The 27,381-nt window shown below is 38.6% G+C and overlaps 3 protein-coding genes across 6 annotated transcripts in view; 2 read left to right on the forward strand and 1 right to left on the reverse strand.

Moving 5' to 3' along the window:
* The window catches only part of LOC146562831 (rho guanine nucleotide exchange factor 28-like), a 44,937-nt gene extending 42,503 nt beyond the window's left edge, over nt 1-2,434 (forward strand). For all 4 annotated transcript variants that reach the window (XM_085295038.1, XM_085295040.1, XM_085295041.1 and 1 more), the window contains one exon: nt 1,376-2,434. In XM_085295038.1, coding sequence (XP_085151164.1) covers nt 1,376-1,566 — 191 coding nt within the window. In that variant the 3' untranslated portion in view covers nt 1,567-2,434. The remainder of the gene's footprint in view (nt 1-1,375) is intronic.
* A 162-nt stretch (nt 2,435-2,596) lies between these two features.
* On the forward strand, nt 2,597-16,121 carry osmr (oncostatin M receptor). Its single transcript, XM_085295043.1, has 17 exons — nt 2,597-2,716; nt 2,902-3,053; nt 3,283-3,433; nt 5,009-5,281; nt 5,376-5,505; nt 6,018-6,166; nt 8,001-8,134; nt 8,232-8,373; nt 9,135-9,220; nt 9,348-9,555; nt 10,754-10,936; nt 11,023-11,124; nt 12,326-12,481; nt 12,692-12,844; nt 12,981-13,062; nt 13,164-13,248; nt 14,085-16,121. Exons 1-17 carry the CDS (start codon nt 2,635-2,637, stop codon nt 14,490-14,492), a joined length of 2,676 nt encoding a protein of 891 aa, XP_085151169.1. The 5' UTR covers nt 2,597-2,634; the 3' UTR covers nt 14,493-16,121.
* Nucleotides 16,122-16,667: 546 nt separating this feature from the next.
* ykt6 (YKT6 v-SNARE homolog (S. cerevisiae)) lies at nt 16,668-27,350 on the reverse strand. Its single transcript, XM_085295046.1, has 12 exons — nt 27,130-27,350; nt 26,650-26,786; nt 26,432-26,514; nt 25,584-25,684; nt 25,371-25,475; nt 25,103-25,168; nt 24,455-24,556; nt 21,359-24,344; nt 20,884-20,938; nt 20,019-20,087; nt 17,517-17,601; nt 16,668-17,267 (listed from the first exon to the last, which is right to left on the reverse strand). Exons 2-8 carry the CDS (start codon nt 26,751-26,753, stop codon nt 24,309-24,311), a joined length of 597 nt encoding a protein of 198 aa, XP_085151172.1. The 5' UTR covers nt 26,754-26,786; nt 27,130-27,350; the 3' UTR covers nt 16,668-17,267; nt 17,517-17,601; nt 20,019-20,087; nt 20,884-20,938; nt 21,359-24,308.
* Nucleotides 27,351-27,381: the final 31 nt, after the last annotated feature.

A 27,381-nucleotide genomic window follows, 5' to 3' on the forward strand; every position in this document is an offset into this window, starting at 1 on the left:
CAGAAAATTGCTTTCAATTGTTATGCAGATGATACTCAGATTTATGTGCCCCTAAAACAAAAGGATGTCTACTCCATACAACATGCGACCGTGGCTCAGGGGATTGGGAAGCTCATCTGTAACCCGAAGGTTGCTGGTTCGATCCCTCTGCTCTCTCTGTCCTGGTCGTTGTGTCCTCGGGCAAGACACTTTACCCTACCGCCTACTGGTGTTGGCCAGAAGGGCAGATGGCGCGATATGGCAGCCTCGCTTCTGTCATTCTGCCCCAGGGCAGCTGTGGCTACAACTGTAGCTGCCTCCACCAGTCTGGAGTGAATGAATAGTGGAATTGTAAAGCGCTTTGGGTGCCTAGAAAAGCGCTATATAAATGCAATCCATTATTGTCATACAAACAGCTAAGTGCTTTGAGGAATCAAATGAGTAGATGGCGCTAAACTTCCTAAATTTTAACGAGAATAAGACAGAAGTTGTGTTTGGGCCTTGTATCACTGGTCGGCCTTTTCCTATCGACATAAGCCCGCTGGCACAGCCTGGGGTTTTAGGATGGACAATCAGATCAGTGCACTGGGATAATCCAGCTTCTTTTAGCTGAAACAGCTGGTTAAAATGAAAAACATTCTGTCAAAAGATCACTTTGAAACAGTAATCCATGGCTTCATTATGTTTGTGTCCTCTCTGTCCCCTCTTAAGCTGGTGCAAAATGCCCCAGCACGACTTTTAACTGAAACACGAAGAGAGAGCATATTACTCCTGCTTTATCCTCACTGCACTGGCTGCAGACCCATTTTAGAGTACATTTTAATATATATATATATTTTTTGTTGTTTTTAAGTGCTTAAATGGCCTTCCCCCAGCTGACCTCTCTGAGCTGCTGCACTTCCACTCCCCTTCCCGGTCACTCAGATCAGCTCACCAACTGCTCTTGGATGTCCGAGGACACGGCAGCTGCTCATGGGGGCAAGGCTTTTGTTGTAGCAGATCCCAACTTGTAGAGTTGGGAGCTGGAGTAGATGGGCCTCCTCAATCTGAATATTTAAATCTGCTCTTAGGTTCCCTGACTAACTTGTTTTGCCAAACAAAGCACCTCTTTTGTTGGGCATTTGACCCAGTTTGAGATTTTTATTTGATTTAATTTTGTTTAAATTTTTATTTTATTTTATTTTATTTTATTTTATTTCTACTGTTTTTACTGATGTGTCATGTTGATGTCCTTATTTTGTTTAGTAATTTTTATATACATATATATTTTTCCTTTTTTTTGTATTCTTTAAATTGTATAAATAATACAAAACCACTGACCAAAACTTTGGTGTTTCTAAAGGGCTTTATAAATAAAGTTGGCTTGACTTGACACTTTGTGTTGTTCTTCTTTCAGCAAACTTCAGACCAGTGGTGGACAAACAATCCCCGGATCTGTGGAGGTCAGAGGTCACAGGGCATAGACTTTATGAGGACGGCTTCTCTTCCTCTCACTCTCTTAACCCTCTCCTCCCCCCTCAGGCGTACCTCTCTCTCGAGGGGCAGAATAGGGATGAGGGAGTTGAGGAGAACATTGTTTACCTCTAAAGGTCCATGAGAGAAAAATAAACAATATAGGCCACCAGTTGTATACTGAACAAACAGTAATATGTCTGTTGCTTAAATGTGTGTGTGTGCATATATGTCCATGTAAATATGATGGATTTATGTTCATCTTTTAAAATCGGAGTACAGTATGTGCCTTTATCATTGTATGTTGTGAACTTTAACCATTCTCCTCCTGTGTGATCAAACCATTGTGCCTTTTCACAAACAAGCTCTTTGTAAATCAGCTTTTATATTTGTACTTCTCGTGTTTTCACTTCTACCACAAATCTTTTAAGTATCTGTGCACTTGGTTTGATGACAAAGGTACCTTTGTGCTACAAACCTTTTGACTTCAAATACAAGAAAGTCAGGACAGATTAAAATTGATGTAATTTACGTCTTGAGCACTTAAAATGAAATAAGAATATATGAGAAGCCAATCAACCCCTTTTTTAAACTATATATAGATTATTTCTCCAAGTGATCTTTAATGATATTTATAAGGGATTGTGGGCCTCTACGAGAAATAAAAATAGACCTATATTGTGTATAAATATGAAATACATGTATAGTTTTTCGGAGCGGCTACCTATGCACAATATGTTGAATTGTTTTCTCACTTAAGTGCCAAAAATATATTGCTGTCTGATGCTGTAGTGTCTGTGAAGAGAGGGTGTATTTTTTTCCCCTGTTCCTTGAAATTTCAGATAATTTATTGCTTAAAAATTGCTTCATGCACTGTCAACGTTTATAAGATTTTGTTTGAAAATTTGACTTGTAATCTTCATAATCAGAACTGTGTTATCATATTGTGTGTGTGTATATATATATGTAATATATATGTATATATATATATATATAAAACTGTTGTGGCAAACATCTGTTTTTGGTGCATTCTTACTTATGTGAAAAACGGCACAGCACCATTGGTTTAACATTTAAACACTCCTCTCTTGACTTCCGATTATACATTACGCAACACTCGCACTTCTACTCATACTAACACTTGCTGCTGACTTATTAGGCTTTCAGTTGGCGTGCTCAGTGAAAAACGGTTCACATGAGAGGATGATAAATGTCAGGAAATCCTTTTTCAGCCTTTTCGGGTTGTATCTGATATTTTCGAACACTGAATGTTGCTTTGACGATGGTAAGTTGGGTTCGTTTATGTTCTTTCTGATCATTTTAAAGTTCTCTCAATATGTCATCTTGATGTGTGCTCAATCACAGGTAAAGAAATTCCGGAAAGTTGATTCTGTTCATTGTCTAAACAGGACCAACATTCTGGGACCCTGAATGTGTAACTTTACATCCTTCTGTTCTGTCATACGCCAGGCTGTTATCTGCCAAAACCAAACATCACTCTGAAAGCTATTAATGACAAGCAGACCCTTGTGGTGAGCTGGTTGGTAAAACACAGCAGTTTTGTGGGTGACATTTATGAGATTGAGCTCAGCCGCACTGAACAGCACACCGTTATTTACACTGTGAGTATTGAGAGGTGTGTTTTCTGTTTTTAATGCTGTTTAAAAGTCATAGAATACAGTCAGAATGTTACATATAAAAGATAATTTGTATTTTTTCTGCCAGGTCATCACAGAGAAAGACAGAATCTTTTTTTTTTTCCATTACCACCACATTTAATTGATTCTGTAATCCTGCTTTTAAGACCTACCAGTGTTATTATGAACAATTATTTCCTGTTTTTTAACCTAGAAAAATGTGAGCGTATCACCTGGAGTTTCGGCCAAATACACATGGACATGGATCTCTGATCTGCCTCTGGAGTGTGTTGATCACTCTGTCAGAATGCGATACTATAATCAGTCTGACCAGAGTCCTTGGAGCAACTGGATAACCAACTCTGGTGAGATGTTATGCTGATCATTAAATGTCAGCCTACGTGTTTTACTGATGAGGTTAAAAAGCAGCAGTTGTCGTTTTCTTAGGAATGAAACGTTTCTCAACATCTGCAGTAATTGCAAACGTCTCTTTCAACATATATCTTACGTGTACAATGCAAATATGTACTGTACATGGTTGGGAAATAAGGTGTTGTCTGCAACACTTTTTTTTTTTTTTTTTTAGTTTACTACCTATAAGGGAAGTAAAGTAAAAAAAAAATGTAATAAAAATTAAACTTTTTAAAAATGTTATAGTTTCTGTGGGTCATCAGTCTGGACTCAAGGCAGGGTTGTTGTTTTTTTGTAATAGCCAAGCGAGTCCAACAGCGAGTCTGTTTGGCATTGTCTTGTTGAAATAAGTGAGGCTTTCACTGAAAAAGACATTTCATAGATGCATTTATTACGTATTTATCTTTTAGAATGTTGGTTATCTACAATTAATCAGGCAAAATGTTTACATTTTGCCTACAGGGTTTACATGAACTATTATATATATTATTTAAACTGCATTTTGTTGCCTTGTACTTGTGACATGTGCAATGACAATAAAGTTGAATTCTATTCTATTCTACTGTATTATACAGCAATTTTTTAATATAATTTCCCGTTTTCAATGACTCAAAAGGAATCGGGCACATTTACTACTGGACACAATTTTAAATATATAGATTTTTGTTAATTCTTGGATGAAAATTATTTTGAGTCAATGACAGCCTGAAGTTTAGAAACCATCACATCACCAAGTGCTGTATGTTCTCCCTCCCACTGTTTACTGCAGTTTGTTGCTTGTTTTTCTGTCTCTGTGACATCCTGTGTCATAAAACTGCTTCTTCCAGCAATCATATCATGTAACACTTACAGTCGTGTCCATGTCATAACATTGCCTTTACCAGGTGTGACAGAATACTTTACTGCGTAAAAACATATTTTTCCTCTTTTCTTTTGTGTTGCTTATCCTTGTGGTCAGACATGTTTGACAGAATACTTTGAGTCAAAAGGTGTTTATTTCTTCTTCTTGGACTCTTTTCTTGGGGGGAGGGGTTGTTAAGTTATGTAAATTCTAATCGATTTCATCTTTCGTCTAAACAACCATTCTTCCGTTTCTTGGAATCTGTATAGTCCTCAGGTACGACGTCACTCATGAAGTTAAAAGAAATTGCCCATGCCGTATTGCACTAATCCAACCCGATATCATTAAGGATGGTGAATGAACGACACACTAATGACAAATCAGATGGCCTCTCTCCTCAATAAGCTGGAGGATGCAATGTTCATCATTTCCAAAAAAGAAAAGTCTGAAAGCTTTGATTGGTCAGACTACAGAACAGTTTGCCACGCAGCCTTAATCCACCTTAATGACCTTGGGTGCAAAGAAAGCAGAGGCATTTCTGAATCCCCTTTGTTTTTTGTGTCTCTGTCAGTGCAACAATACAATTTTTGTTCCCCTTTTAAGAACCCTAGAACATACCAAGGGATTATGCATGAAATTCTGAACAGCTCTTCATCAGACTGCACTGTAACTTTACTTTGTCTTGCAGGATTCAAAGCAAACGATAAGATCCACATTTTCCCCTCCAGCCGTGTGCTGAGGCAGGGCAGCAGTGCCATGTTCTGCTGTATTCCCCCAACAGGGGTGAACGTTAAAAGAATGACCTTCAGGAACGAGGAATACCGTCTTTTGAGCATTGGAGGCGGAGTAAAAGCTATCACTGTAAACAACCTCACCATCCCAAAAGGAATAATTAAGCATTTGTTACTGACCTGCGATGATGCAACAGGCAAAAGTTTTCCTGTCTTGAACTATATCAGTTGTAAGTTTGAATCTTTCTTTTTTTGTATTCTTTATTAATTTAATGCAGAACTTGTACATGTATAACTGTATATGTATATGTGTGTATATTGTAGTTCCACCCCAGAAACCCAGAAACCTCAGCTGTGTAACCTTTGACATGGTATCTGTCAGCTGCACCTGGGATTCACCCAGAAAGCGACTCCTGCATGATCGCAACGTGCAAATTTACACTCTCCACATAGAGTAAGCACATGAAGTACACACCTTATATTGTAACACAATGTAAGGCATAGATGGCAGTGATTTTCATAATATTGGACTGATTCAGTGCTGTGGAAAGGTTTTGAGCCATCAGCCATATTTTTATATTTTGTTTCAAAGGAGCGACACTTATTGAGAAATTTTGAGGTTTTCTGAATGTCTTATAAGGTTTTTCTGGCATATATGAGCATGTCGTGCAGTGTGTTCCCAACAAATTTGAGGAAACTGGAAAACTGGAGTACAAAAAAAGAAACAGCAGCCCCCCACCCCCACCCCCCCCAAACCAAAGTATCTACAGCAGATAGCTCAAAGTCACGTCTCCCTGAAAGATGAATCATGGGAAAATTCATCAGTACAAATTTCATAGGACACAAAAGATTTATTAAGCCTAATATAAAGTAATCAAACCATAAATATTATTTCACAAAAGTGTAAGCTGATGTGCTGGATGTGTTTGACGTCTTTTCCAATTCTATTGTTTATTAAAAACACAGAAACTCAGACAAGGCTCCCTTCACCTGTGAGCAGTCATCATGTACTTTTCCAGCTGTGCCACACCTGCAAAATTATAACATCAGTGTGTGGGTGAAGGACAAGCTAGGAGAGGAGATGGAACGTTATAGCTTCAACATCTCAGACAGAGGTCAGGGGTCATCTTTGTGTATACAACATATTCTCAGTTATGTTTTTGAAGGCATAAAGACACGTACATGTCAATTTAAACTGCTCTGTGGTTGATGCTTTCACAATTTACCTACACTGTGTAGTGAAATCAGCGTCAGTGTTGTTTTTGTACTGTTTGAATGTTCACTGCACAACCAGAAAATACACTGATATAAGATACAGTGGGGCAAAAAAGTATTTAGTCAGCCACCGATTGTGCAAGTTCCCCCACTTAAAATGATGACAGAGGTCAGTAATTTGCACCAGAGGTACACTTCAACTGTGAGAGACAGAATGTGAAAAAAAAATCCATGAATTCACATGGTAGGATTTGTAAAGAATTTATTCGTAAATTAGGGTGGAAAATAAGTATTTGGTCACCTCAAACAAGGAAAATCTCTGGCTCTCACAGACCTGTAACGTCTTCTGTAAGAAGCTTTTCTGTCCCCCACTCGTTACCTGTATGAATGGCACCTGTTTGAACTCATCATCTGTATAAAAGACACCTGTCCACAGCCTCAAACAGTCAGACTCCAAACTCCGCCATGGCCAAGACCAAAGAGCTTTCGAAGGACACCAGGAAAAGTATTGTAGACCTGCACCAGACTGGGAAGAGTGAATCTACAATAGGCAAGCAGCTTGGTGTGAAAAAATCAACTGTGGGAGCAATCATCAGAAAATGGGAGACATACAAGACCACTGATAATCTCCCTCGATCTGGGGCTCCACGCAAGATCTCATCCCGTGGGGTCAAAATGATCATGAGAACGGTGAGCAAAGATCCCAGAACCACACGGGGGGACCTGGTGAATGACCTGCAGAGAGCTGGGACCAAAGTAACAAAGGTCACCATCAGTAACACACTACAACGGCAGGGAATCAAATCCCGCAGTGCCAGACGTGTCCCGCTGCTGAAGCCAGTGCATGTCCAGGCCCGTCTGAAGTTTGCCAGAGAGCACATGGATGATACAGCAGAGGATTGGGAGAATGTCATGTGGTCAGATGAAACCAAAGTAGAACTTTTTGGTATAAACTCAACTCGTCGTGTTTGGAGGAAGAAGAATACTGAGTTGCATCCCAAGAACACCATACCTACTGTGAAGCATGGGGGTGGAAACATCATGCTATGGGGCTGTTTTTCTGCCAAGGGGACAGGACGACTGATCCGTGTTAAGGACAGAATGAATGGGGCCATGTATCGTGAGATTTTGAGCCAAAACCTCCTTCCATCAGTGAGAACTTTGAAGATGAAACGAGGCTGGGTCTTCCAACATGACAATGATCCAAAACACACCGCCCGGGCAACAAAGGAGTGGCTCCGTAAGAAGCATTTGAAAGTCCTGGAGTGGCCTAGCCAGTCTCCAGACCTCAACCCCATAGAAAATCTGTGGCGGGAGTTGAAAGTCCGTGTTGCTCGGCGACAGCCCCAAAACATCACTGCTCTCGAGAAGATCTGCATGGAGGAATGGGCCAAAATACCAGCTACTGTGTGTGCAAACCTGGTAAAGACCTATAGTAAACGTTTGACCTCTGTTATTGCCAACAAAGGTTATGTTACAAAGTATTGGGTTGTATTTTTGTTATTGACCAAATACTTATTTTCCACCCTGATTTACAAATAAATTCTTTACAAATCCTACCATGTGGATTCATGGATTTTATTTTTCACATTCTGTCTCTCACGGTTGAAGTGTACCTCTGGTGCAAATTACTGACCTCTGTCATCATTTTAGGTGGGGGAACTTGCACAATTGGTGGCTGACTAAATACTTTTTTGCCCCACTGTACATGGTTCGTGTGTGTGTTGCCATTAGTGTTTCCTGTTGTGAAGTCGCTGAGAGTGAACCGCGGGGTGACAGACGCCACAGTGTCCTGGAGCATGCAGGAAAGCTTGACTCGTATGAACCTTATCTGTCAGGTTGCTACAGTCCCACTCGGCACCGTGGAGGTGAATTCATTTAAGTTAACAATAATAATCATCAAACTGTTGAGTGTAGATTTGACATTTTAGTGCATGTTTTTTTCCCCATTTACTTCTGTAACAGCTGAGGTGCAACAACATTATGAGCAGTTTCTGCGACACAAAACTGGAGCACCTGGTTCCCAACACGAAGTACAATGTCAGAGTACGCTGCACTGTCAATGGACGACTGTGGGGAGAAGGGGCAGAAGAAACCTTCATAACAGGTAAATATAAATATAATTAGAAAAAATGTTGTTTTACAAATATCATATCGTGTTCAAGTCCAGATTTAATAAAGTGTGAGAAAGACTAAAATTATTGAAGGGCAAAAATTAATTTTCAGTGTTTAGCTTTTATCTGCAAAATGATGTTGCATGAAGGAGCAATTATTGCATACAAACATATTTTTCTTTTCTCTTGTGTTGCTTATCCTTGTGATGGGTTTGTTCATTTGAAAAGAGACTTAAATGCAACATTTGTGTTTGCAGTTGTTTTTCTTAACATGATCTTCACATGAAAAGTCATCAGTGCACAACGATTTATTAAGCCAGTTATAGAGTAATCAAACTACAAGTATTACTTCACAAAAGAGCAAGCTGACACTTTGCTGGATGTGTTTGAGGTCTCTTCCAATTCTCTTGTTTGTTAAAATTACAAATACTTGAAAATATCAGTAAAGTAAAAAGCAAGAGCTTAGCAACAAACTCCCAAAGAACTTTCATTCTTTCATTTTCTTTCATTCCCCATGTACTATCAGGCTTTGATACAACACTTTTCTTTTCTTACTGACCACTCAAAGCCACATTTCACCATATATTTTAATCTACATGCTGTAAGTACTTTATCTACTGTGGCCAATTTAGAATCACCAACTAACCTAACAAGTCTTGGTCTCGGCTTGCTTTGGTACATACAACAAACAAACAAAGTGCTCTAGTTCAATGATCTGCTGCCTGTTATGCTCTAAACAAGTCATTTTCCTCAGATCCACTGGTGTCCTTGGATTTATGGAGAAGAATACAGCCGCTGTCTAACTCGCGCACTCGTCAAGTTACTCTGATGTGGAAGCCAGTAAGTCATTTTTCTGTGCCCTTTAAGCACAAATACTTGGTGGAATAGTACTCTGGTTTTAGAGAATATACAGTATGTCACCGTTACCTTGAACATCCTTCACCCTTAATTACTAATTTATTCTCAGCGTATTGCTGGCACAGCAGCCACAATAAACATACAAGAGTACACGGTTCAGTGGTCACAGGAAGGCCAAACAGAGTCGAAGAACAGCAGCGTGGGCCAGGCAGTGGTGTCCATTGGCCCAGGAAAGTGTGACTTCACTGTCCAGGCTGTCCTCCCCTCTGGCACCTCCATCCCCGCCAACATCACCATCCCACCAGCAGAGCACAAAGGTGAACAGCTTCTCTACACCCAGAGTCTCTTAAATTTAAATGCTTACTTAGACATTTAACTGTTTTTTTTTTCCTTTGATAAAACAAAGGGTTACAAAAGGGTTAAAAGGGACTTTTTAAAAAACGTTTAAGACTGATTATAACAATTTCAAGTAGTCCAGCCGAGAAATGTAAATGTATTAACAACAAATATCTCTGTTGTTTGTTTCCTTGAATTAAAAAACGAAAAAAGTGAAACAATGAGTGTCACTAGAGATTAATAACAAGTATGATTCAATGCAGAGAGGTCTATTAACACATAGTGAGTGAGGAAGAAACACCCAGTGCATCATGGGAATCCCCCAGCAGTGTACGCCTATTGCAGCATAACTAAGGGAGGATTCAGGGTCATCTGGTCCAGCCCTAACTATATGCTTTAGCAAAAAGGAAAGTTTTAAGCCTAATCTTGAAAGTAGAGATAGTGTCTGTCTCCTGAATCCAAACTGGAAGCTGGTTCCACAGAAGAGGGACCTGAAAACTGAAGGCTCTCCCTCCCATTCTACTTTTAAATACTCTAGGAACAACAAGTAGGCCTGCAGTGCGAGAGCGAAGTGCTCTTATAGGGTGATAATGGTACTACAAGGTCATTAAGATAAGATGGGGCCAGATTATTTAAGACCTTGTATGTGAGGAGCAGAAGAATTCAATTCTGGATTTAACAGGGAGCCAATGAAGGGAAGCCAAAACAGGAGAAATATGCTCTCTCTTTCTAGTAACCTGTTAGTACTCTTGCTGCAGCATTTTGGATTAACTTAAGGCTTTTTAGGGAGTTTTTAGGACATCCTGATAATAATGAATTACTGTAGTCCAGCCTAGAAATAATAAGTGCATGAACTAGTTTTTCAGCATCACTCTGAGACAGGATGCTCTAATTTTGGCGCTATTGCACAAATGGAAGAAAGCAGTCATACAGTTGTTTAATGTGCACATTGAAGAACATATCCTGGTCAAAGACAACTCCAAAATTCCTCACAGTGTTACTGCCATCAAGAGTAAGCATCTGGTTAGATACTGCATTTCTAAGATTTTTATGGCAGAGTACAATAACTCAAGTTTTATTAGAATTTAGAAGCAGAAAAACACTTTGCATTTTCAAATCTACTCAGCCAGGGTCTAAAGTCCTGAGTTATTTTGCTTTGTTTTGGACTTTTCCCCCCAGAAAATCTCCCAGTACAGAAGCGTTTAGACAGTACCAGCGAGGGTGGTTTCAATCTGACATGGGAAGATCAGAGCACTGCCACCTGTGGCTATGTTGTGGAGTGGTGCGTGCTGGGAAATGCAGTGCCTTGCACTCTGCAGTGGAAAGTGCCAGAGGGAAATAATGCATTGTTATTACATGCTAGTAAGTTTTATTGTTGTTTTCATTCAGGAATTAATGTAAATACATTTACTCTTGTTTAGCATTCACTGTCATATTTTTATTTTTAGGTGAATTCCAAGCAGGTTACAGGTATACATTTTATATTTATGGATGCACGGACAATGGATATGGACTACTGGAGATACAGACTGGTTACTCACAGGAATTCAGTGAGTTTTGTTATTGCATGTGTGTGTGTGTGTGTGTGTGTGTTGTATTCATTTATTATGTATAGAAGAGACATTTGAGGCTGAGCGTATTCTAATGTCATAATTCTTCTTACAAAGTGCAGTTAAGATTGACTCTCATGTGATTATACTCTTTGTCTGTTCTGGTAGGTTCCCAAGTTTGTCAGAAATACCATAATTTTTTTTTAATTAATTTTTGACTCTGCATAGCACCAAAGTAGATTTTAAAATTAAATATATGATTGAAGTGCAGACCTTCAGCTTTAATTAAAGGGGTTTAACAAAAGTATTTAGTATATACCTCAAGTATTCAACCTGAATTATACAATGTTCCCTGTTTTCTGAAACTGAAAAACAAACAGTTCCAGGGCCATGAGGCCTGTTTCCTCATTATTCCACGACAAATTAAGTAGATAAAAGATGTGGAGTTTAAACAGAACCAGTTTTTCTTGACTTGTAGGTTTTCTGACAATCTCGGCTGCTTCAATTGCTTATTGTGATCCAAGAATGATACCATGATATTGAGACTGGGACTCTGTAAGCATCATGTCATCTTTAGCTTTTTACCTTGTTCTTCTTTTAAGTCTCTGGTCTCTAGCACAGAATAGGATGGTGAGAAAACTTCTATCATAGTTTGGATCTGGAGTGTGCAGTTGAAAGTAAACGTTTTTATACACTGTAAAAAAAAATATTTTTTTTAAACTGTAAAAAAACAAAACATGAAACTTTTTTTTAACAGAGGTTGCTTTTAATGGTAAAATTCAATATGTTTACAAAACACAGAAAAAAGCAATAATCCTTAAAAAATTAATACAGAGTAGTCCTTTATTTTAAAATGGTACATTGTACTGTACGTTTACCATTTTTACAGAGTAGTAGTTAAAATTTTGACACAGGATATCCTATCTTTGACTAATAGGGGCACCCTGTAAACAAGATAGTCTTTCCTGTTTTGCAGTTCTGATATGCAGAGTGGAGTAATTACTGTGATGCAATCATCTGAAGAGCTACATGTTTAAATAACAAAATACCATATTAGTATAGGTATTTTATAGAAGTTGAGGTTTTGAACTCCGGGGAAACTTTGTTTTGAGAAACTGCATTGTTGCTTTGACACCAGCTAAGCTGCAAATGTTTTAATTAGTTCGGCCTTCCTTCCTCATTACTATCTCCTGTTTCTCAGATTCTGTTCAGCGCCCAAGTCTGGTTGAACCTGTTCAGAGTACTTCCTCTTCTGTGACACTGGAGTGGCATTACAATGAAGATGATCCAGCTCAGCCAGCATTCATCATGGGGTACCTGGTTACAGTGCAGGAAGTAGGATCTGTTTTGCTGCCAGGTCAGGTTGCGAGAGAGTGTGGAGGAATAAACCAGCAATGTTGATCTTCTTCATCTTAATCTCAGTCTGTGGACGTGTTCTAATTATTTACATGATTGAATTTATTTCATATTTCTGGGCAGTGTCAGATAAACCTGATTTGCGTTAAACTTAGTCAGGATGGTGCCCAGCACAATTATTTAATCTGTGTCTCATCCTGTGTACATCTAGATGGGTCCAATGTCTCAGTTGCAGAGCCCCACGTGAAGTTTGTGACCATAGAGAGTCTGAAGGAGAACACAGAGTATACTTGCTCTGTGAGTGCTCTCACTAAAGAGGGGCCTGGGCTACCAGCCAGCATTACCTTCAGAACCAAAAGCAACTGTGAGTTTTAAAACACGCAGGGGGATCCCAGAGATACCGCTACTGAACTGTATTCTTTCCTGGGAGAACCTTTGATAGAAGATGTCAACTTCCAGTGCATGAAGTAATTAATTTCAACTTCTTTTTCCTCCTGTAGACTCTTCTCTCATAATCAAGGTACTGACTCCCATCTTTTTACTCATGGGCTTCACTGTTCTCCTGTGGTCCCAAGTGAAAATGTGAGTAAGGTCATCTTTCAACAGAGACCTAAAGATAGAATCCTGAAGATGATGATATAAACCATTTTGAACTCTTTAAAAAAAGAAACTATCTGTTTCAGTGTGAGGAGCAGGCTGAAGGAGATATTTATTTACCCTGTGGATATGAACATTAAAACTCCAGAGTTCGAAAGCTTCCTGCATGAGGTATGAGCTAATCACTGAGAGAGCAAAGAAAAAAAAAAAAATGCACAAAGAGGAAATATCCAGCCTAGGAAGGAATGATATCTATTTCTGACACAAGATTCTAGCTGCTCAGCAGTCCTAGGTCTTTGTCATATTTTTGTTTCATCATAAACCAAATGTTTTTCCACTGATGGACTGCAGGCAAGCCAGTTCAGCCAGCTGATTCTCCCACTACAAAGCCATGTTGTTATAATGACTGCAGTATGCAGTTTAGCATTGTCTTGCTGAAATATGTAAGGCCTCCTCTGAGAAAGATGTCTGAATGGGTGACAGTGTTGCACCAAAACGTGTAGATCAATTGCATAGACACCTATTCCCCCCTAATACCATCAGAGATGCAGGGTTACGAACTGAGTGCAGATAACAAACCGAACGGTCCTTCTCCTCTTTAGGTCCACAGAAGACGACAGCATTTCTGTGTTGTCTTCACGTTTGGCTTGTTCTTTGCATGGTAGAACTGTAACCTGTCAAAGATTTCTGGAAGTCTTCCAGTGCCCTTGCAGTGATTTGCAGGAATGAATCATGCCTGTTTTAAGTCAATTTCACCTGAGGGCCCAAAATTTAAAGCCATCCAATAAGATAATAATCAAAGTTTTCATTAGTTGTCCAAACATTATAAACAGATTGGTGAATCTCTGCCTATCTTTACTTCTGAGAAACACTGCCTCTCTCAGATGCTTTGAGACATGCTGCTACCATCAGTCTAAACCTTTGATTCCCCGCCCCCGCCTAACTAGGTTTGTGTTTATATTTGGATTTGTGCCTGTCACTTAAGTTATCATATCTTCTTTGCACAGACTGATCAGTGGCTGCAGTCTCAGAAGCCAGAGGAGTGCATCAGCTGTGACATCCAGATTTTGAATGGCAGACCCTCTCTAAATGAAATAACCGCACTGAGAGATTCTGAGCTTATGACTGAACCATGCTCTCCTAGTTTGCAGTCCTCGCTTTCATCTTCATCACCTTCTTGCATGCTGCTCGAAGCAAATTACTGTCCACAGTTAGCTACTCTGCCCTGGGACAGACCAGCCTCTCAGCAAGTCACAAGCCTGATGAACAGGAGTTACTTATACACTTTGAAGGAGGGTTACTCTGAACCACCTAACGTTGTATTCAGTGAAACCAAATCAAGCTTTGAAGCTTCTGACTGCCCCCTTGAATCATGCGGTGTCATATATGGTTATATCGCCAATGATTCTTTATAAATACTGAGTCAAGTCTGACTCAGTATTTCTTCCTGTCCCATACCGTAAATACAGAATTTGTTTATTAGACATATTGTGAATCAGCTATCCTGTATTCATGCTAAACTGTAAATTGCAGAAGTGGTTTTGTTTAAAAATGATATTATATGGGTGTTATCATAACAAAGAATTAGTAGTGCACAAAACTCAAATCAGATTGTCTAAAGTTTGATGTGAGAAGAGAAACAAAAACTCAGGATTTTGCTCAACTGTGAAGGAACTGGAGATGTTATCTACAGGATGTAAGTGCTGCAACAGATAAGGTAGATGAGCAGGCTTAGATGTTTGCATATTTTCTGAGCATGACTTTTTAACATAGCTTGTGATGCAGAAGGTGCTGATAGTGGTGTAGTTGTTAATGGGATGTAGGTATAATGCTTGAAGTGCCGTGCTATATGAATCCATAGTTAAAAACGCGACTCGTGTAGCATTGCTATTAGCTCATTTGGTTCAGCAGGTGACTCATGTGTCCTTTGAAATGAAAACATGAATAAAGTGCTTTTCTATATAAATGTAAGAACATTATTAGAGGTATTAGTTTAGGAATTTTTAACACTGCCATCTTTTCGCCTTTTCTCCATATCCTTTTAGACATCCCAGCCCTGTCTGATTCTGTGGCATGCATGCTCACATTCACACTAGATTAACTTGGCTCAACTTGTTTTCTTTTCAGAATCCTATTAAATGGCTTTCTTTTTATTTTCAAGCATTATTAAAATATCCGTTTTCTTTCTTTTGTCATGAAGGTTGAATTAAAAAAAAAAAAGGAAAATTAGAGGAAATGTTTAGTCATCATTTCTCTGGAATTTCTCGATCAGTGACTCATAATTGGAATTTTACACTTCAGCTCAGGTCTACTTGTTGTAACAGGTTGTTCAGCAAATTCTCACCTAAGTTTACATGCATTGTGTTCTATACAGTTATTATGCAGTTAGCACACCGGGTACAGCTCATAATCTAATTTAATACAAAGTAGATTCAGGTTGTGTTCTATCGTCTTGCACATTTACATTTTACAGTTGAAATTAGTGGGTTTTTTTTTTAGCTCAGTTATTTCTAAGCCTTCTAGGAAACTGAGTGAAGTCTATAGCATTTCAGACTCCAGTTATGATTCTATTTTAAGATCACACCTTTTGATAACATGTTGATTTATAAACTGTTACAATTTGTTTTTGACCAATAGTTGAAAGTACTAAGTATTTGTACTCATATTAGTTTTAGTAACTAACACAAAGTTGCAAAAATGCCCTTCTGACAGGTTGTTCAAATAATACCTTGTATAAGGCAGAACTCACACATTCACCAAATACTTTTCATAAAAAGTAAAACATGACAATTAGGACATCTTAATTAAATCAAGTCCTATCCTTGTATATTCACTGTTTCTGCTGTTAATCAAACCACACATCTGCCTTTTTTCCATGCCTTTAAATCAAATGCAATCAAGCCATGACTGGTTTGGATAATTCAAATGTGGAGTATCATATATATTCATATTTAAAATCAAAAGTTTCAGTATCTCTACTGAAATCTATTCAAGCTTCCTCCACCTGACACTTCTCCCCCACATTCGCTCGTTATGAAGAGCCAAGCGTCAAAAATGGTTAAAATGAGTCACATCTGAGTTGATATGATTGATTGAATCTTTATTTTGAACATGTTGAAAAAGTATAAAAAAAAAAAGAATTAAAAGAGACAAATGAACAAAGCAAACAAAAGGAAAACGAGCAACCACAACTCCAAATAACGTCCATGTTCAAAAAGGAGCAGGAAGAAGCATAAGCTTATTTAATCCCACCCCTTTTCCACTATCTAGTATCAATAGACTACAGAAATACCTCCTTGTAATTACATTATATGTTATGTGTAATTTTTTTTTTTTTTTTTTTTTTAATATATACACATATGTTTCTATCTATCCATACCTACGTATATACACACATATACACATTTTCAATAACCCCATTAACACCTGAAGGATACACAACCTACAATTTTATATATATTTAATATATGTGTGTATATATATATATATATATATATATATATATATATATATATATATATATATATATATATATATATAAAATAAACAAAGAAAGTAGTTGATTAGATTCACCAAACAGTCGCATCCACTAAATGTAAAAAATACTTTTATTATAGACTCATACAGTAGTTACAAAATCCTGAGGAGCAATTGCGCACATAAGCTTGTCTGAGGCACCACTAGGTGACAGAACAGGATAAAATGGTGAATGCTACTCTGATCTGATAATCAAATCCAAAATATTATAAAGAAATGCTAAAACGAAATAAGGACACATGCTTAAAATATAAAGATCCATTTGGTACAGTTGAGAAATAAAAAGCTTAAATAGCTACATATACTAAAAAAAAAAAAAAGAAATACTATATTCTCTCTGTCTTAGAGTCATTTACATGCAGCTCAATAGTCACTGGAGCGAGTTGTAGCCTCCCTCAGTAGTACATAATTCACAGAAAACAGAAAAAGCAGACCGACCTGCCAAAACAGTGTTTAACGTCACCATGACTCTTTAAGTAAACAGAAGCCACCAGCAGACCGTAAAGCTGAGGAGGCACATGTGGCTCATCCATTTAGTTTAGCCAATGTCCATGAAATTTAAAATCCAAGATAACAGAACAGCTGCCAGATATCGTCCATGTCTTCACATAGAAGCTCTCTGATGTACTCTTACCCTCAACTTGTTGTGTTTTCTGGAGAGAAAAAAAACGAGACAACCAACACAAATGAGTGTGTTTGCATGCAATAAAGCAGTGAAATGGAATAGGTGCTTATCAAGAAATGGGGCACAATTTGTGTTTTTGTGACGAGCTCAGATACAAAGTTCAGACGTGTGACCCCTAAAAGCAGGTGAACAAACTGCTGTTTGCTCGACTACAGTGTCAACAAGATCCAACAGAAGCTTCGGCAAAATCAAGTTTCAACTTGCACCCGTTCCTTACCGTTGTGGCGGTGACACCATACACTTCCACAGAATAGCATACAGTCCAAGCAAAAAGGCGATGAACAATGCGGCTGCAATGGAACCTAAAAAGCACAAAAACATTCATGTTTTACAAATTCATTCATATCATGCATTAGCACTTAAATCTCTAAGGGAAGCGTCGTACGATATGCTGCTTCTGTAATATCTGACAAGCATGCATAATTTGTTTACATGCTTTTATTACTGAATTCATCTGTTCTTAAACAGATAATAAAAACTGTTATATGGCTCTATATGCTCATATACACACTCCTCATTTCCCTATCTATTTGCTTAATAGTATTAAAAGAAAGATTCACTCTGCAAGAAAAAACAAGACGAATCCTGTTTAGCACTTCGTGCATTTCTTTTGCCACTTCTTAGACCTCTAATCTCTTATGATACAAAGACAATATAAAGTGCAGTTATAAATTCTGGGACTCCACCCACAAAACCTGAACATCGATGCTGTAATTCCTTATCTGACTCACGATCCATCACAATTCACAGGTTACTGCAGTGTGTAAAGTACACAGAGAACTTGATGAGTTTTCTTGTCATTGGTTGGCTCTACTTCACAATGAGTGTGAATAAGAGAAGGACCCTCGCAAACAATCATATCAATTTAGGAATATTATGATTACAGAGACGCACTTAACACATCAACATGTCGCAGCATTGACCATATGACCAGATCCTAATAGAATGGTGACAGGAAAGTCACCAAAAAAAAAAGAAAAAAAAAAAAGTGTGAAATGACAAATATAAACTTGACCTTGAGGACAGTTTGGGTGAAAACCCTTTAGCTGGTCGGTGTGTGTAGGTTTTACAAAAATCTTAAAAATACTCTAGAAGTGCCGATTCTTGTAAACTGTAAACAGATGGATGAAAATACCTTACCATAGCATGGTGTTAAAAAAAATATTATAAAAATCCTTTAGTTAAATTTGCCCCCTCCCCTTCATGAGCATCTTTCTTTTCTGCATCTCAGTGCACAGCTTTTCCTCCAGTGTGTCAAATTGGTAGCGTGTTGACTTGCATTTTTGTTTCAGGGAAGCGGCCTGCCTGCAGACCAGACCTTTTATCACTTTAAAATATTTAGTGCATCATGAAACAAACAGTTTGAAAAGAAGAACCAGAACTGCTGAGCAGCTAGAATCCTACATCAGACAACAGAAGGAAAGTCCTCTCACAAAAGTCCAGCAGCTGGTCTCCTCTGTTCCCAGATGTTTACAGAGCGCTGTTTAAAAAAAAAAAAAAAAACAAAACCCCAAAAAACCCCCAAAAAAACCAAAGAAACCACATCTCAACTTTTTTGAGATGTGTTGCTACCACCAAAGTCAAAATTCCATTTTGTTTTTACATCGCATCTCAACTTTTTGGATTTGGAGTTGTTGTGTTAATGGATAACACAACAAGAGGATGCATCAGGTCATGCATTTATCCTGATACGCTAAGAAACCTGAAGTCATCATCTTAAAACTGATATTTGTCTCTCCGGGCTGTAGCTACAGAATCAGCTCTCATTACCAGGGTTGATCCTTTGCCACATAAGTTGATGTTTGCTCTGTGCACAATGGGCCTTCCAGGCAGCGATGTTTAAAAAACAAACAAACAAACAAACAAAAAAACCCTCCAGATACACAAGGAAATGACTGAAGGAGAGAGACATCAAATTTACATCAGGTAGGTTTTTTATTTTTATGACCACTGTCCCTAAAATGTATGACTGCACCTAATAATAATGATGGGATTTCATTCGACTTTCAAGTTCTGGGTGTTTGATCCTCTTCACTTACACTTATCTCAAACATCAGATAAAAAGTGTACCACAAACTTTGCTTACAGAAGCGCAGTTTACTTAAGATGTGCTATATGCTCTTTTTTTTTAGCCCTCTAAAGTTTTGAACTTTAAAACAACTTTTAAGTTTGAATTCTCTGGTCAAGCATACGCATACTTCAACGGCGAAACACGTCCGGTCACACCGACAGGAGCTCCATGAGCAAACAGCAACATGACAACAAGAGCAATCTAAAGTCACAGGGGTGCAAAGCTTATTTAGCACAAGGGTCCGAAGATAAGAGAAAAATCTGCCTCCGTGTCTCAACAAAACCATGCAGGATATCAAAAAGGTCATATACAAACACAAACTCACACACAGCACAACAGCAAAGCATCATATTTGTGTTTATGGCTCATTCAATAAATATAGCCCTAAACAATTTGACCAAAGTCAGACAGTATTTTGCAGTCACACTCCTAAAATAACTGTAAAGTGTTTCTAAGGTGTTTTCAAGCTTGGCTGACTGTTGGTTGTGTAACTTGATTCGGTTTATTTTCAGTCTCGACTCTCTGGGAGAAACAGGCATTTTTGTTAGTTGTTGACTGAAGGTGGTCCATTTCACGTTTTCTCTCTCTCTTTGCAACAGGCCCTACATGGTGTAGAAAAACTTAATTTTAGACAAAAATTATGCTCACCTGGGATCATTCCATTAGTAAAAGTAGGAGAGTCCTTTGAGTTGGGATGAGTGGCAGCTGCAGTAGAAACTTTACAAGGAAGAAAACAGAAATACATGAATCCACAGCTAAAAAAAAGTCTATTTAAGATATATACTTGCCTGCGTAACAAATGTAAAAATATGACACAGTATTTTAAATTTTTACTTAAAAGTTCCATGTGAGTGTAAAGGACATAAACAACATTGAATTAACACTGAATAAATAACATAATTGTGAAATACTCTGATCGGGATTCAACAATTTTATTCCCAAGCAGCTTTTGCTGTGATGCTGGTGAAACTGTGTCAGTTAAAGATTCAAATCTACACAGTGCTCACACTGCTGCAATACACATGCTTCCTTCTCAGTGAGCACACTTTTTTACTACATGAACAGTTCCAGAAGCAGTTGGTTGATCCTCACTGTCTCCATTAAAATCAGAAACACCCCTTTCGTGTAATCCATACCCACAGTTGTTGCATAACACAGTAAATAATTTGCATTTTTGTGCAAGTTATTGCTATGCGTTCGTGTTGAGCAGAGACTATTGGGCGTCACTGAAACTGTGCCATGTTGTTTTTTTGCTCCCTATAAATAGAATGGACTGAATGGAATTCACCTGAAGTGAATTTATTGGATTCTTTCATCGAGTTTCAGGTAGTTAAGGCACTTTTTGGTGGAGTTACTATCCACGCATAATACCGTGCCTAAAATGAAAACACTACAAAATATTGCAGCATCTCTTTCATTCTGTTATCTTGGGACTCTTCTGGTGAACTTACGATTCCAACCCAAGAGGAAGAAGACAGGTATGAGAAAACCTCAAGGAAGAGATAAGACCTACCATTGCTCTGCTGCACCGCATGTGACAACTGCTCCCCGAGATCTCGGTCGACCATCTGAAAGTGCAAGCAAAACATTCGGGTTTGAACACAAGAGTGCTGCCTACACACACACACACTTTTAACTCGCCTTCTTTGTTAAAAACGTGTACATCTAACGTGTGTTACAGCAGATGTAGGAACTTGCTGCAGGAAGTTAAGGTGAAAAATCGGAGCGTTTGGGGGGCATCGACAGGCACAAAGGTAAGAGAATGTCCAAGAAAATGTAAAACGTGTGCGCCAGAGCAACGCTTGAGCGTGTGACTCTACTTACAGCCAAACAGAACAGGAACAGGTTACGCTCCCAGTAAAAACAATCAAACAAGCCCGCTTATAAACACGTAAATCAGTACCGTGTAACCGTCGTCACAGATCCCGACAGACTTGTTTTTGGTACATTGTCGCTCACAAAACACACAAAAAGCGCTTCCTTCTCACCTTTGAACTATTTCCGTTATTGGTTAGAGCGCTGCTTTTGTTTTTCATCTCCGTCCACATTTTCAGGGCTGTGCGGCCAGACTTCATCAACTCATGCTGTTTTTCTCACCTCAGCGGCGCCCTGAGACGCACCTCTCGTGGTGCGTTCATGTGCTTCTTTTTGAACTCGTACAACAGCGCACACAAGCTTGCTGCTAATTTTCGACGCAGTGTAGAAACGATTAGGCTACATAAGTAAATTGATTCTTATGTGCTCTATAATGCTGTAATATTAAGGAAATGCAACATATACTTGCTTGTTTGTTTATCACTTGGACTAACCTTTGATTAAAAGGGCTCATTGATGCTTAATTTACAATGAAGTGGAACTAATGCCCTCATTATTTTCTGTCATGTATACCGCTACAATGGTTGCTCTTCATATTAAACTTAAGATAATACACTGAGTGTGAATAAGTGTCAGGCTTTTAAATTGCTCCAAAGACTGTTTCAAAAAGTTGCTTCACTGGTCTTGGCTCTGTGTGACGCTGGTGACACACAAAGAGGGAGCCAATTAAAATAAATATAGAAATTAAAATGAAGGAGTTAAAACTGATTGCTTTATTTTTTGGGGCCTACGCCAATGCGTCCTAAAAGATGAGAATTATTTTAAAATGTAAATCATACAAAGCTGCTCAAGTAGGAGTCCAAGAACGAAATATGAAACTGAGCATAACAACTCCACTTTAAGCCACGCTGCATGGCTACACCATTTTAACATTTCTTTAAAGTTACATTTCCTACAGCAAGTGAAGGAGGCGCCAGATCGGCCCAACTTCCTGCAGGAAGAAAGCAGTCACATATCGCAAAAGTATGCTGATCCAAGATAATTATATTTACAGCAGGACTACTGATTTTCAGTGAGTGTATACAATGTTTTCCTGCCACCACATTCACCCTGATAAACGCACTTCCACTCGGATAGATAAAACAATAAGGACATGGGACACAGCAAAACACTTGGCTTTTTATCTAAGCAAGATTACATGTTCTGCAAACAGTGTTTGAACAAGTCAGTGTTCCAAAAACAAAACGTTAACACAGACAGAAAATTCATTTATTATCAGAAGTCTCCGTTTTGAATTTGAAGACCACATCTTGACCAAAATATGTTTAATGCAGACCGTTTAATACACTGGTCAGAGTAAGACCTGACCTGCAAATAGCCACAGCATAACTCCACAGATCAGACAGACAATCAAATTCAACTTGTTAATTGGAAAATTGCAGGGGGAAAAAAAGAAAGAAAAAGAAAGAAAGAAAGAAATTAAACAAATTTGCCAGAAACAACCCTGGACAACCTTCATATGGGAATTAGTCATATGAATAGAATATACACAAAAGTTAATTTATGAGAAATATTTGTTTTTCTCTCCATTAAAGAGAATCACACAAACAGTCTGCAGATATTGCACAAAGGTTTACACTGTAAAAGCAGAAAGAGCAACTCCAGATCACACATACAAACCTCAGCGCGCGCGCGCGCACACACACACACACACACACACACACACACACACACACACACACACACACACACACACACCATTAATAGAGCCTGAAGCCGGATGGTATATTTCACAAAAAATCACTCACACTCACAGACACACACATACAACAGACAAGAGCATGGAGAAACATCTAAAATGCACAACCAAAGGCATATCTTCCTGAAGAATGAACTTTCTACCCCTACCACCAAAGGAAAAAACAAAGCTCCTCTAGTCAAACCGCGTCGGTCATGGAGTGTCTTAAAGTAAGTGGGGTCTAAAATATTAGTCAACAATTGTTTGTTCTCACTTTAAACTTAATTTAATCAAAACTTGACCAGCACACAAAAACAGGGCAGAGAGTGCATGAGCACCTGAGGTTACCCAGAATCACCATTGTCAAAAAAAAAAAAAAAGGTGGTGGTAAAATGCCAGTGATCCCAGAGGGATTACAGACAGATGTACAAGTCGTCCAAACACAAAAACCTGATTAAGTGTTGTGTGTGGGATATCAGTATGGAAGCATGGCTACGGTACACATCGTAAATGAGTGCAAACACGGCAGCGGGTTTCATGTTAGTCACACTGTAATAAGGCTGCATCTATGGCAAACATCGTTATACATTTTATATCTAATCTCCGACTTCTCATTAGCTTCAAGCATTTTCATCATCACTTAACAAAGCAGTTATCCAAAGTGGGAATGTTAACGATTTCAACAAGAAAGAAATTATGTAACCGAACCCTGTACAGAAGAGAAGTTTAAAAATCTCTGTCTAAGCAGCTATCACATGTCAAAACAGCAATCTGCTGTCTTGGCTCATTTTAGAGTATTTCTACTGACCTCAGCACTGAGGTTCATGAAACCATAAAGTGAATGAGCAGGGCCACCTTGTGGGCACAGAAGGACTGAACTGCAATGCTGACACGCCGAATGAACAGAGATAAGACTGTGGGATTGTCAGAGTTGCCATGAAGCAGTAGCACAACCATGGTTAATACTACTTCGAATTTTAAGAGTGGAGACCAGACAGTCAAGATCTGATTCAATCAAAATAACATTAAATGGTTTGAAGACATTTTAACGACACATCACCAATACACGACGTCACACTTATGTCTCCGGCTGGTACTGAAAAACCGCACAGATGTTTACCTTTTCAATGGTTAAAAATAATTCATGTTACTTTTCCCCCCTGACCAAACCCCATCACTCCTTCAGCCCCCATCAGTCACAATCCGCAGAGGTCGCATTTCAGACTGGCCATCCTTTCTTGCTCTCTTCTCGGTGTCCCATCTTGGATTTGACGGCCCCTGAACTGTCTTGGTTGAGAGCTGGTGGCAGGTGGATGATGGGAGTTGTAGGAAAAGCAGAAAGGCAGAGATAGAGAGGCATGTCCAAGAAGGACGAGGCAGCGACATCACATGATTTCACAGCAAGAGTTCTGTTTCCGTGCCTGAAGGTTAAACACAAACAAATATGCAAATAATTTGCCCTGCTTAGTAAATTCAGCGCACAGTCTTGAAATTTAGCATAATGTCAATAAGGTCAGTCATTCAAACTTACAGTCTTGTAGAAGGCTTTAGACTGGTTTCCCAGATGCTCCGACTTTGCCACAAGATCATCCAGTTTCTCTCCTCTTTCCAGCAGACTTTCCATGGTGTTGTGCTGCAGACAACAAAATATTTATTTATGAAACAACAGAAACACTACAACTTTGCTTTAGTTAAATAGATTGCCCAATATGGTTAAAAATTGCAGTTAATAAGAGAAAGTTGCCTTTCAATCCATTACATTTTGTCAGATGACAGGATAACATAAAGTCCAAATGCAAACCTTTCCAATCCTTGCCAATCTGAACCCTATGCTATAAAGCGAGTTCAACATACCCAGGGTATGTCTAACTCCAGAGAAGTTAATAAATGTCTAAAGAACATAAAAATGTGAATGTAAAAGGAACAAAAAAAAATGCGTTTTTGTGCTTCATTCCTAAGTTTTAGTAAGGTATAAGTTGTGATGGCTTTTCCATCTGCATTCCAGAGGGATAAGGAATAACTATGAACACATCTGATTTCTGAAGTAATTGAAAGCATGTATTAAAAAGTTTTTTTAAGAGTCCATCATCTCTTTCTGTGTTCTCATGCAATGCAAAATTTGAGTATAAATTAATGTGGACACTTCTCTACTTTGATTTATGTATGAACGGTGGTTTACCAAAATGATCTTTGTCTCATCCAGCTCTGCCTGCACTTTGGTCATTGCATCAGCTTCCCTGGGGTTCTGTGGATAAATACAAAAATACAACCAGCTATCAAGTAGATGCATTTCGCACTATACAAGTAAATTCTGCCAAATGATGTGAGAATCTGGTGATTATGGAGTCCTTCTGATATTGTTTTAAAATCACACAAACAGTCTAGTTGCAGTCATACACTATCAGATCTTTCGTTAAAATAAATTCTGAGAAGTAAACCAAACTGACCTGGTATTTAGAGAGGTGAATGTCAAGGGCTTTGTAGTTAATGGTGTCAGGATTACCAGAAGGCCAGTCTATACTGTCCACTTGCCTAGAGAACTCCTCTAATACCTAAAAAACAAAACAAAACAATGTCAATATTGAAATCACAACAACAAGTCTCATAATATATATATATATATATATATATATATTTAAAAAAAAAAATATATAAACCACCTTGTCAAGCAATGTGAAACAGACTCTCTGTGGATATTCAGTATCTGCGATGACTACAGCACCCAAATTGTCATTTCTCACATACACATGGCACAGGTACTCTGAAAAGAAAAAAAAACAAAGGAGCAAGGTGTGTTGTTATCAGAACAATTTTCACCCGATCTTATTGTACAGGAAAACTACTGTGTCTACTGGTGCATTGAAGAAGGGCCAAAGAATAAAAAAACTTATTAAAATACAACTTAGCAAAATGTTCCCCATAAGACTCCCAAAATAAAAACAAACAACACACACTGATTATGAAGCATAATTCTGTAATGACATTTGCTAAAGTCCATGTCACATGATATGATGATTCAGCCTGCATGAAATTGAAGAGAGGAAAAGCAGTCTGTGTACTCCAGGAACAAGGAAATGTTTAGCATCATTGTTTTGAGACAGCTTACATTTTACTTTATTATCTCCAACTGTTTAAACTTGACTTAAAATGTCCATTTTCAGGCCAGAGAACATGTTACAGCCCCATCACAATTTCCCAGTCAAACATCAAATCACTTAAGCAGAAATCTCCTTCTGCCCTGCTGTGACACAGGACACTGCAGGAAGTCATTTCTTTATGATATTACAAATCACAACTGTTATATATCAAATAATTTTTCTCGTCCTTTGAGATCTGTGATAGTCTTTAGTTATCCATGTAAGCGGCTAATGTGCAGCCTTTTATACCAATACCACTGTAAGAGGATACTTGGCAAAAGGTTACCCTGAATCTGTAGGGTCCTCTCTGATGCAACAGCACTAATCACTGCATCACAGGGCCACACCTAAAACACTCTAAATCTGTTTACCTTGTTCTTTGACAGAGGCACGGGTTCCTTGAGATGTTCGTTCAACAATCAAGGCACTGGTGAAGGTCATGAACTCCTGAATGCTAAACAAACCAAAGCAATACTTAGTGTAGAGAAGGAAACACTTAAAAATAGTGAAATAAATACTACCCGTGATGTGTGAGGCACGGGTCAGTAAACTACAGTAAAAACTGTTTCGTTTCGTTAGTGAGACGCACCTGGAGCGCTGAAAGAAACTGAAGGAGGACAGGTCGTAGGCCGCTTTGAGAAGATTGGATTTGGTCGCTCCTTTGTAGAGGATGCTGAGACTGTAGAGCTTCATATTGCCACCGGTTCGTGTGTCAGTTACACAGTCCTGATAACACAAAAACAATCACATGAGAGCATTATCCTTTATCCGGCTCAGCTAACTAGCTTCCCTGCTAACAAAAAAGGGAAACTTCAACGATGTGAAGCTCGCAGCAAAAGCAGTCGCCGCCTAGATAAAAGCTTGTAGGCTAACTGTTTACTCTCAGCCATAGTCATCTTAGATTAACAATTTTCCCTCCTTACAGATGGGATTAACAGGCTGACTGACGGCGAAAAGCAAAGACTGCAAAAAAGTTGATTCAAGTTTTAAACTTGTCAAGAAAATTACAAAATTTAATCAGATTAGCTCTAGGTGCTATCTACTCTAAGGCAGGCCTCGGCTAACTTACCAGCTAAAACTATCGCAAACCGTCTGATTCCAGTAAAAACAGACAGAAAAAGTCAAATTCCGTATTAAAATAAAACTCGTGGGTATGCACGAAACACGTCCACCAAACTAGTCACAGTATAGTTAGCGCTAACTTAACAGTTTTTAACATGAACTTAAAGTGACCAATCACCACGTCACGGTCCCCAAACGGTGCAATCTGACATTCACTCCGCTGTAAACACGCACACCGCTGTGCTAATAGTTCCGGTTG

The sequence above is a fragment of the Mchenga conophoros genome, linkage group LG12 (genome assembly GCF_057382185.1).
Source record: "Mchenga conophoros isolate Kocher_MC1m ecotype Shallow Benthic linkage group LG12, M_conophoros_male_GT1.1, whole genome shotgun sequence".
NCBI lineage: Eukaryota > Metazoa > Chordata > Actinopteri > Cichliformes > Cichlidae > Mchenga > Mchenga conophoros.

Bases quoted from the DNA above. Each gene is read 5' to 3' on its own strand.
- osmr (XM_085295043.1), top strand. From the start codon at position 2,635: ATGATAAATGTCAGGAAATCCTTTTTCAGCCTTTTCGGGTTGTATCTG. The intron at 5,282-5,375 runs GTAAGTTTGAAT...TGTATATTGTAG, and splicing joins TGTCTTGAACTATATCAGTT to TTCCACCCCAGAAACCCAGA. The intron at 5,506-6,017 runs GTAAGCACATGA...TTAAAAACACAG, and splicing joins ATTTACACTCTCCACATAGA to AAACTCAGACAAGGCTCCCT.
- ykt6 (XM_085295046.1), bottom strand. From the start codon at position 26,753: ATGAAGCTCTACAGTCTCAGCATCCTCTACAAAGGAGCGACCAAATCC. The intron at 25,169-25,370 runs GTCAGTTTGGTT...ATTTATCCACAG, and splicing joins TTCACCTCTCTAAATACCAG to AACCCCAGGGAAGCTGATGC. The intron at 24,345-24,454 runs GTAAGTTTGAAT...TTTAACCTTCAG, and splicing joins CTAAAGCCTTCTACAAGACT to GCACGGAAACAGAACTCTTG.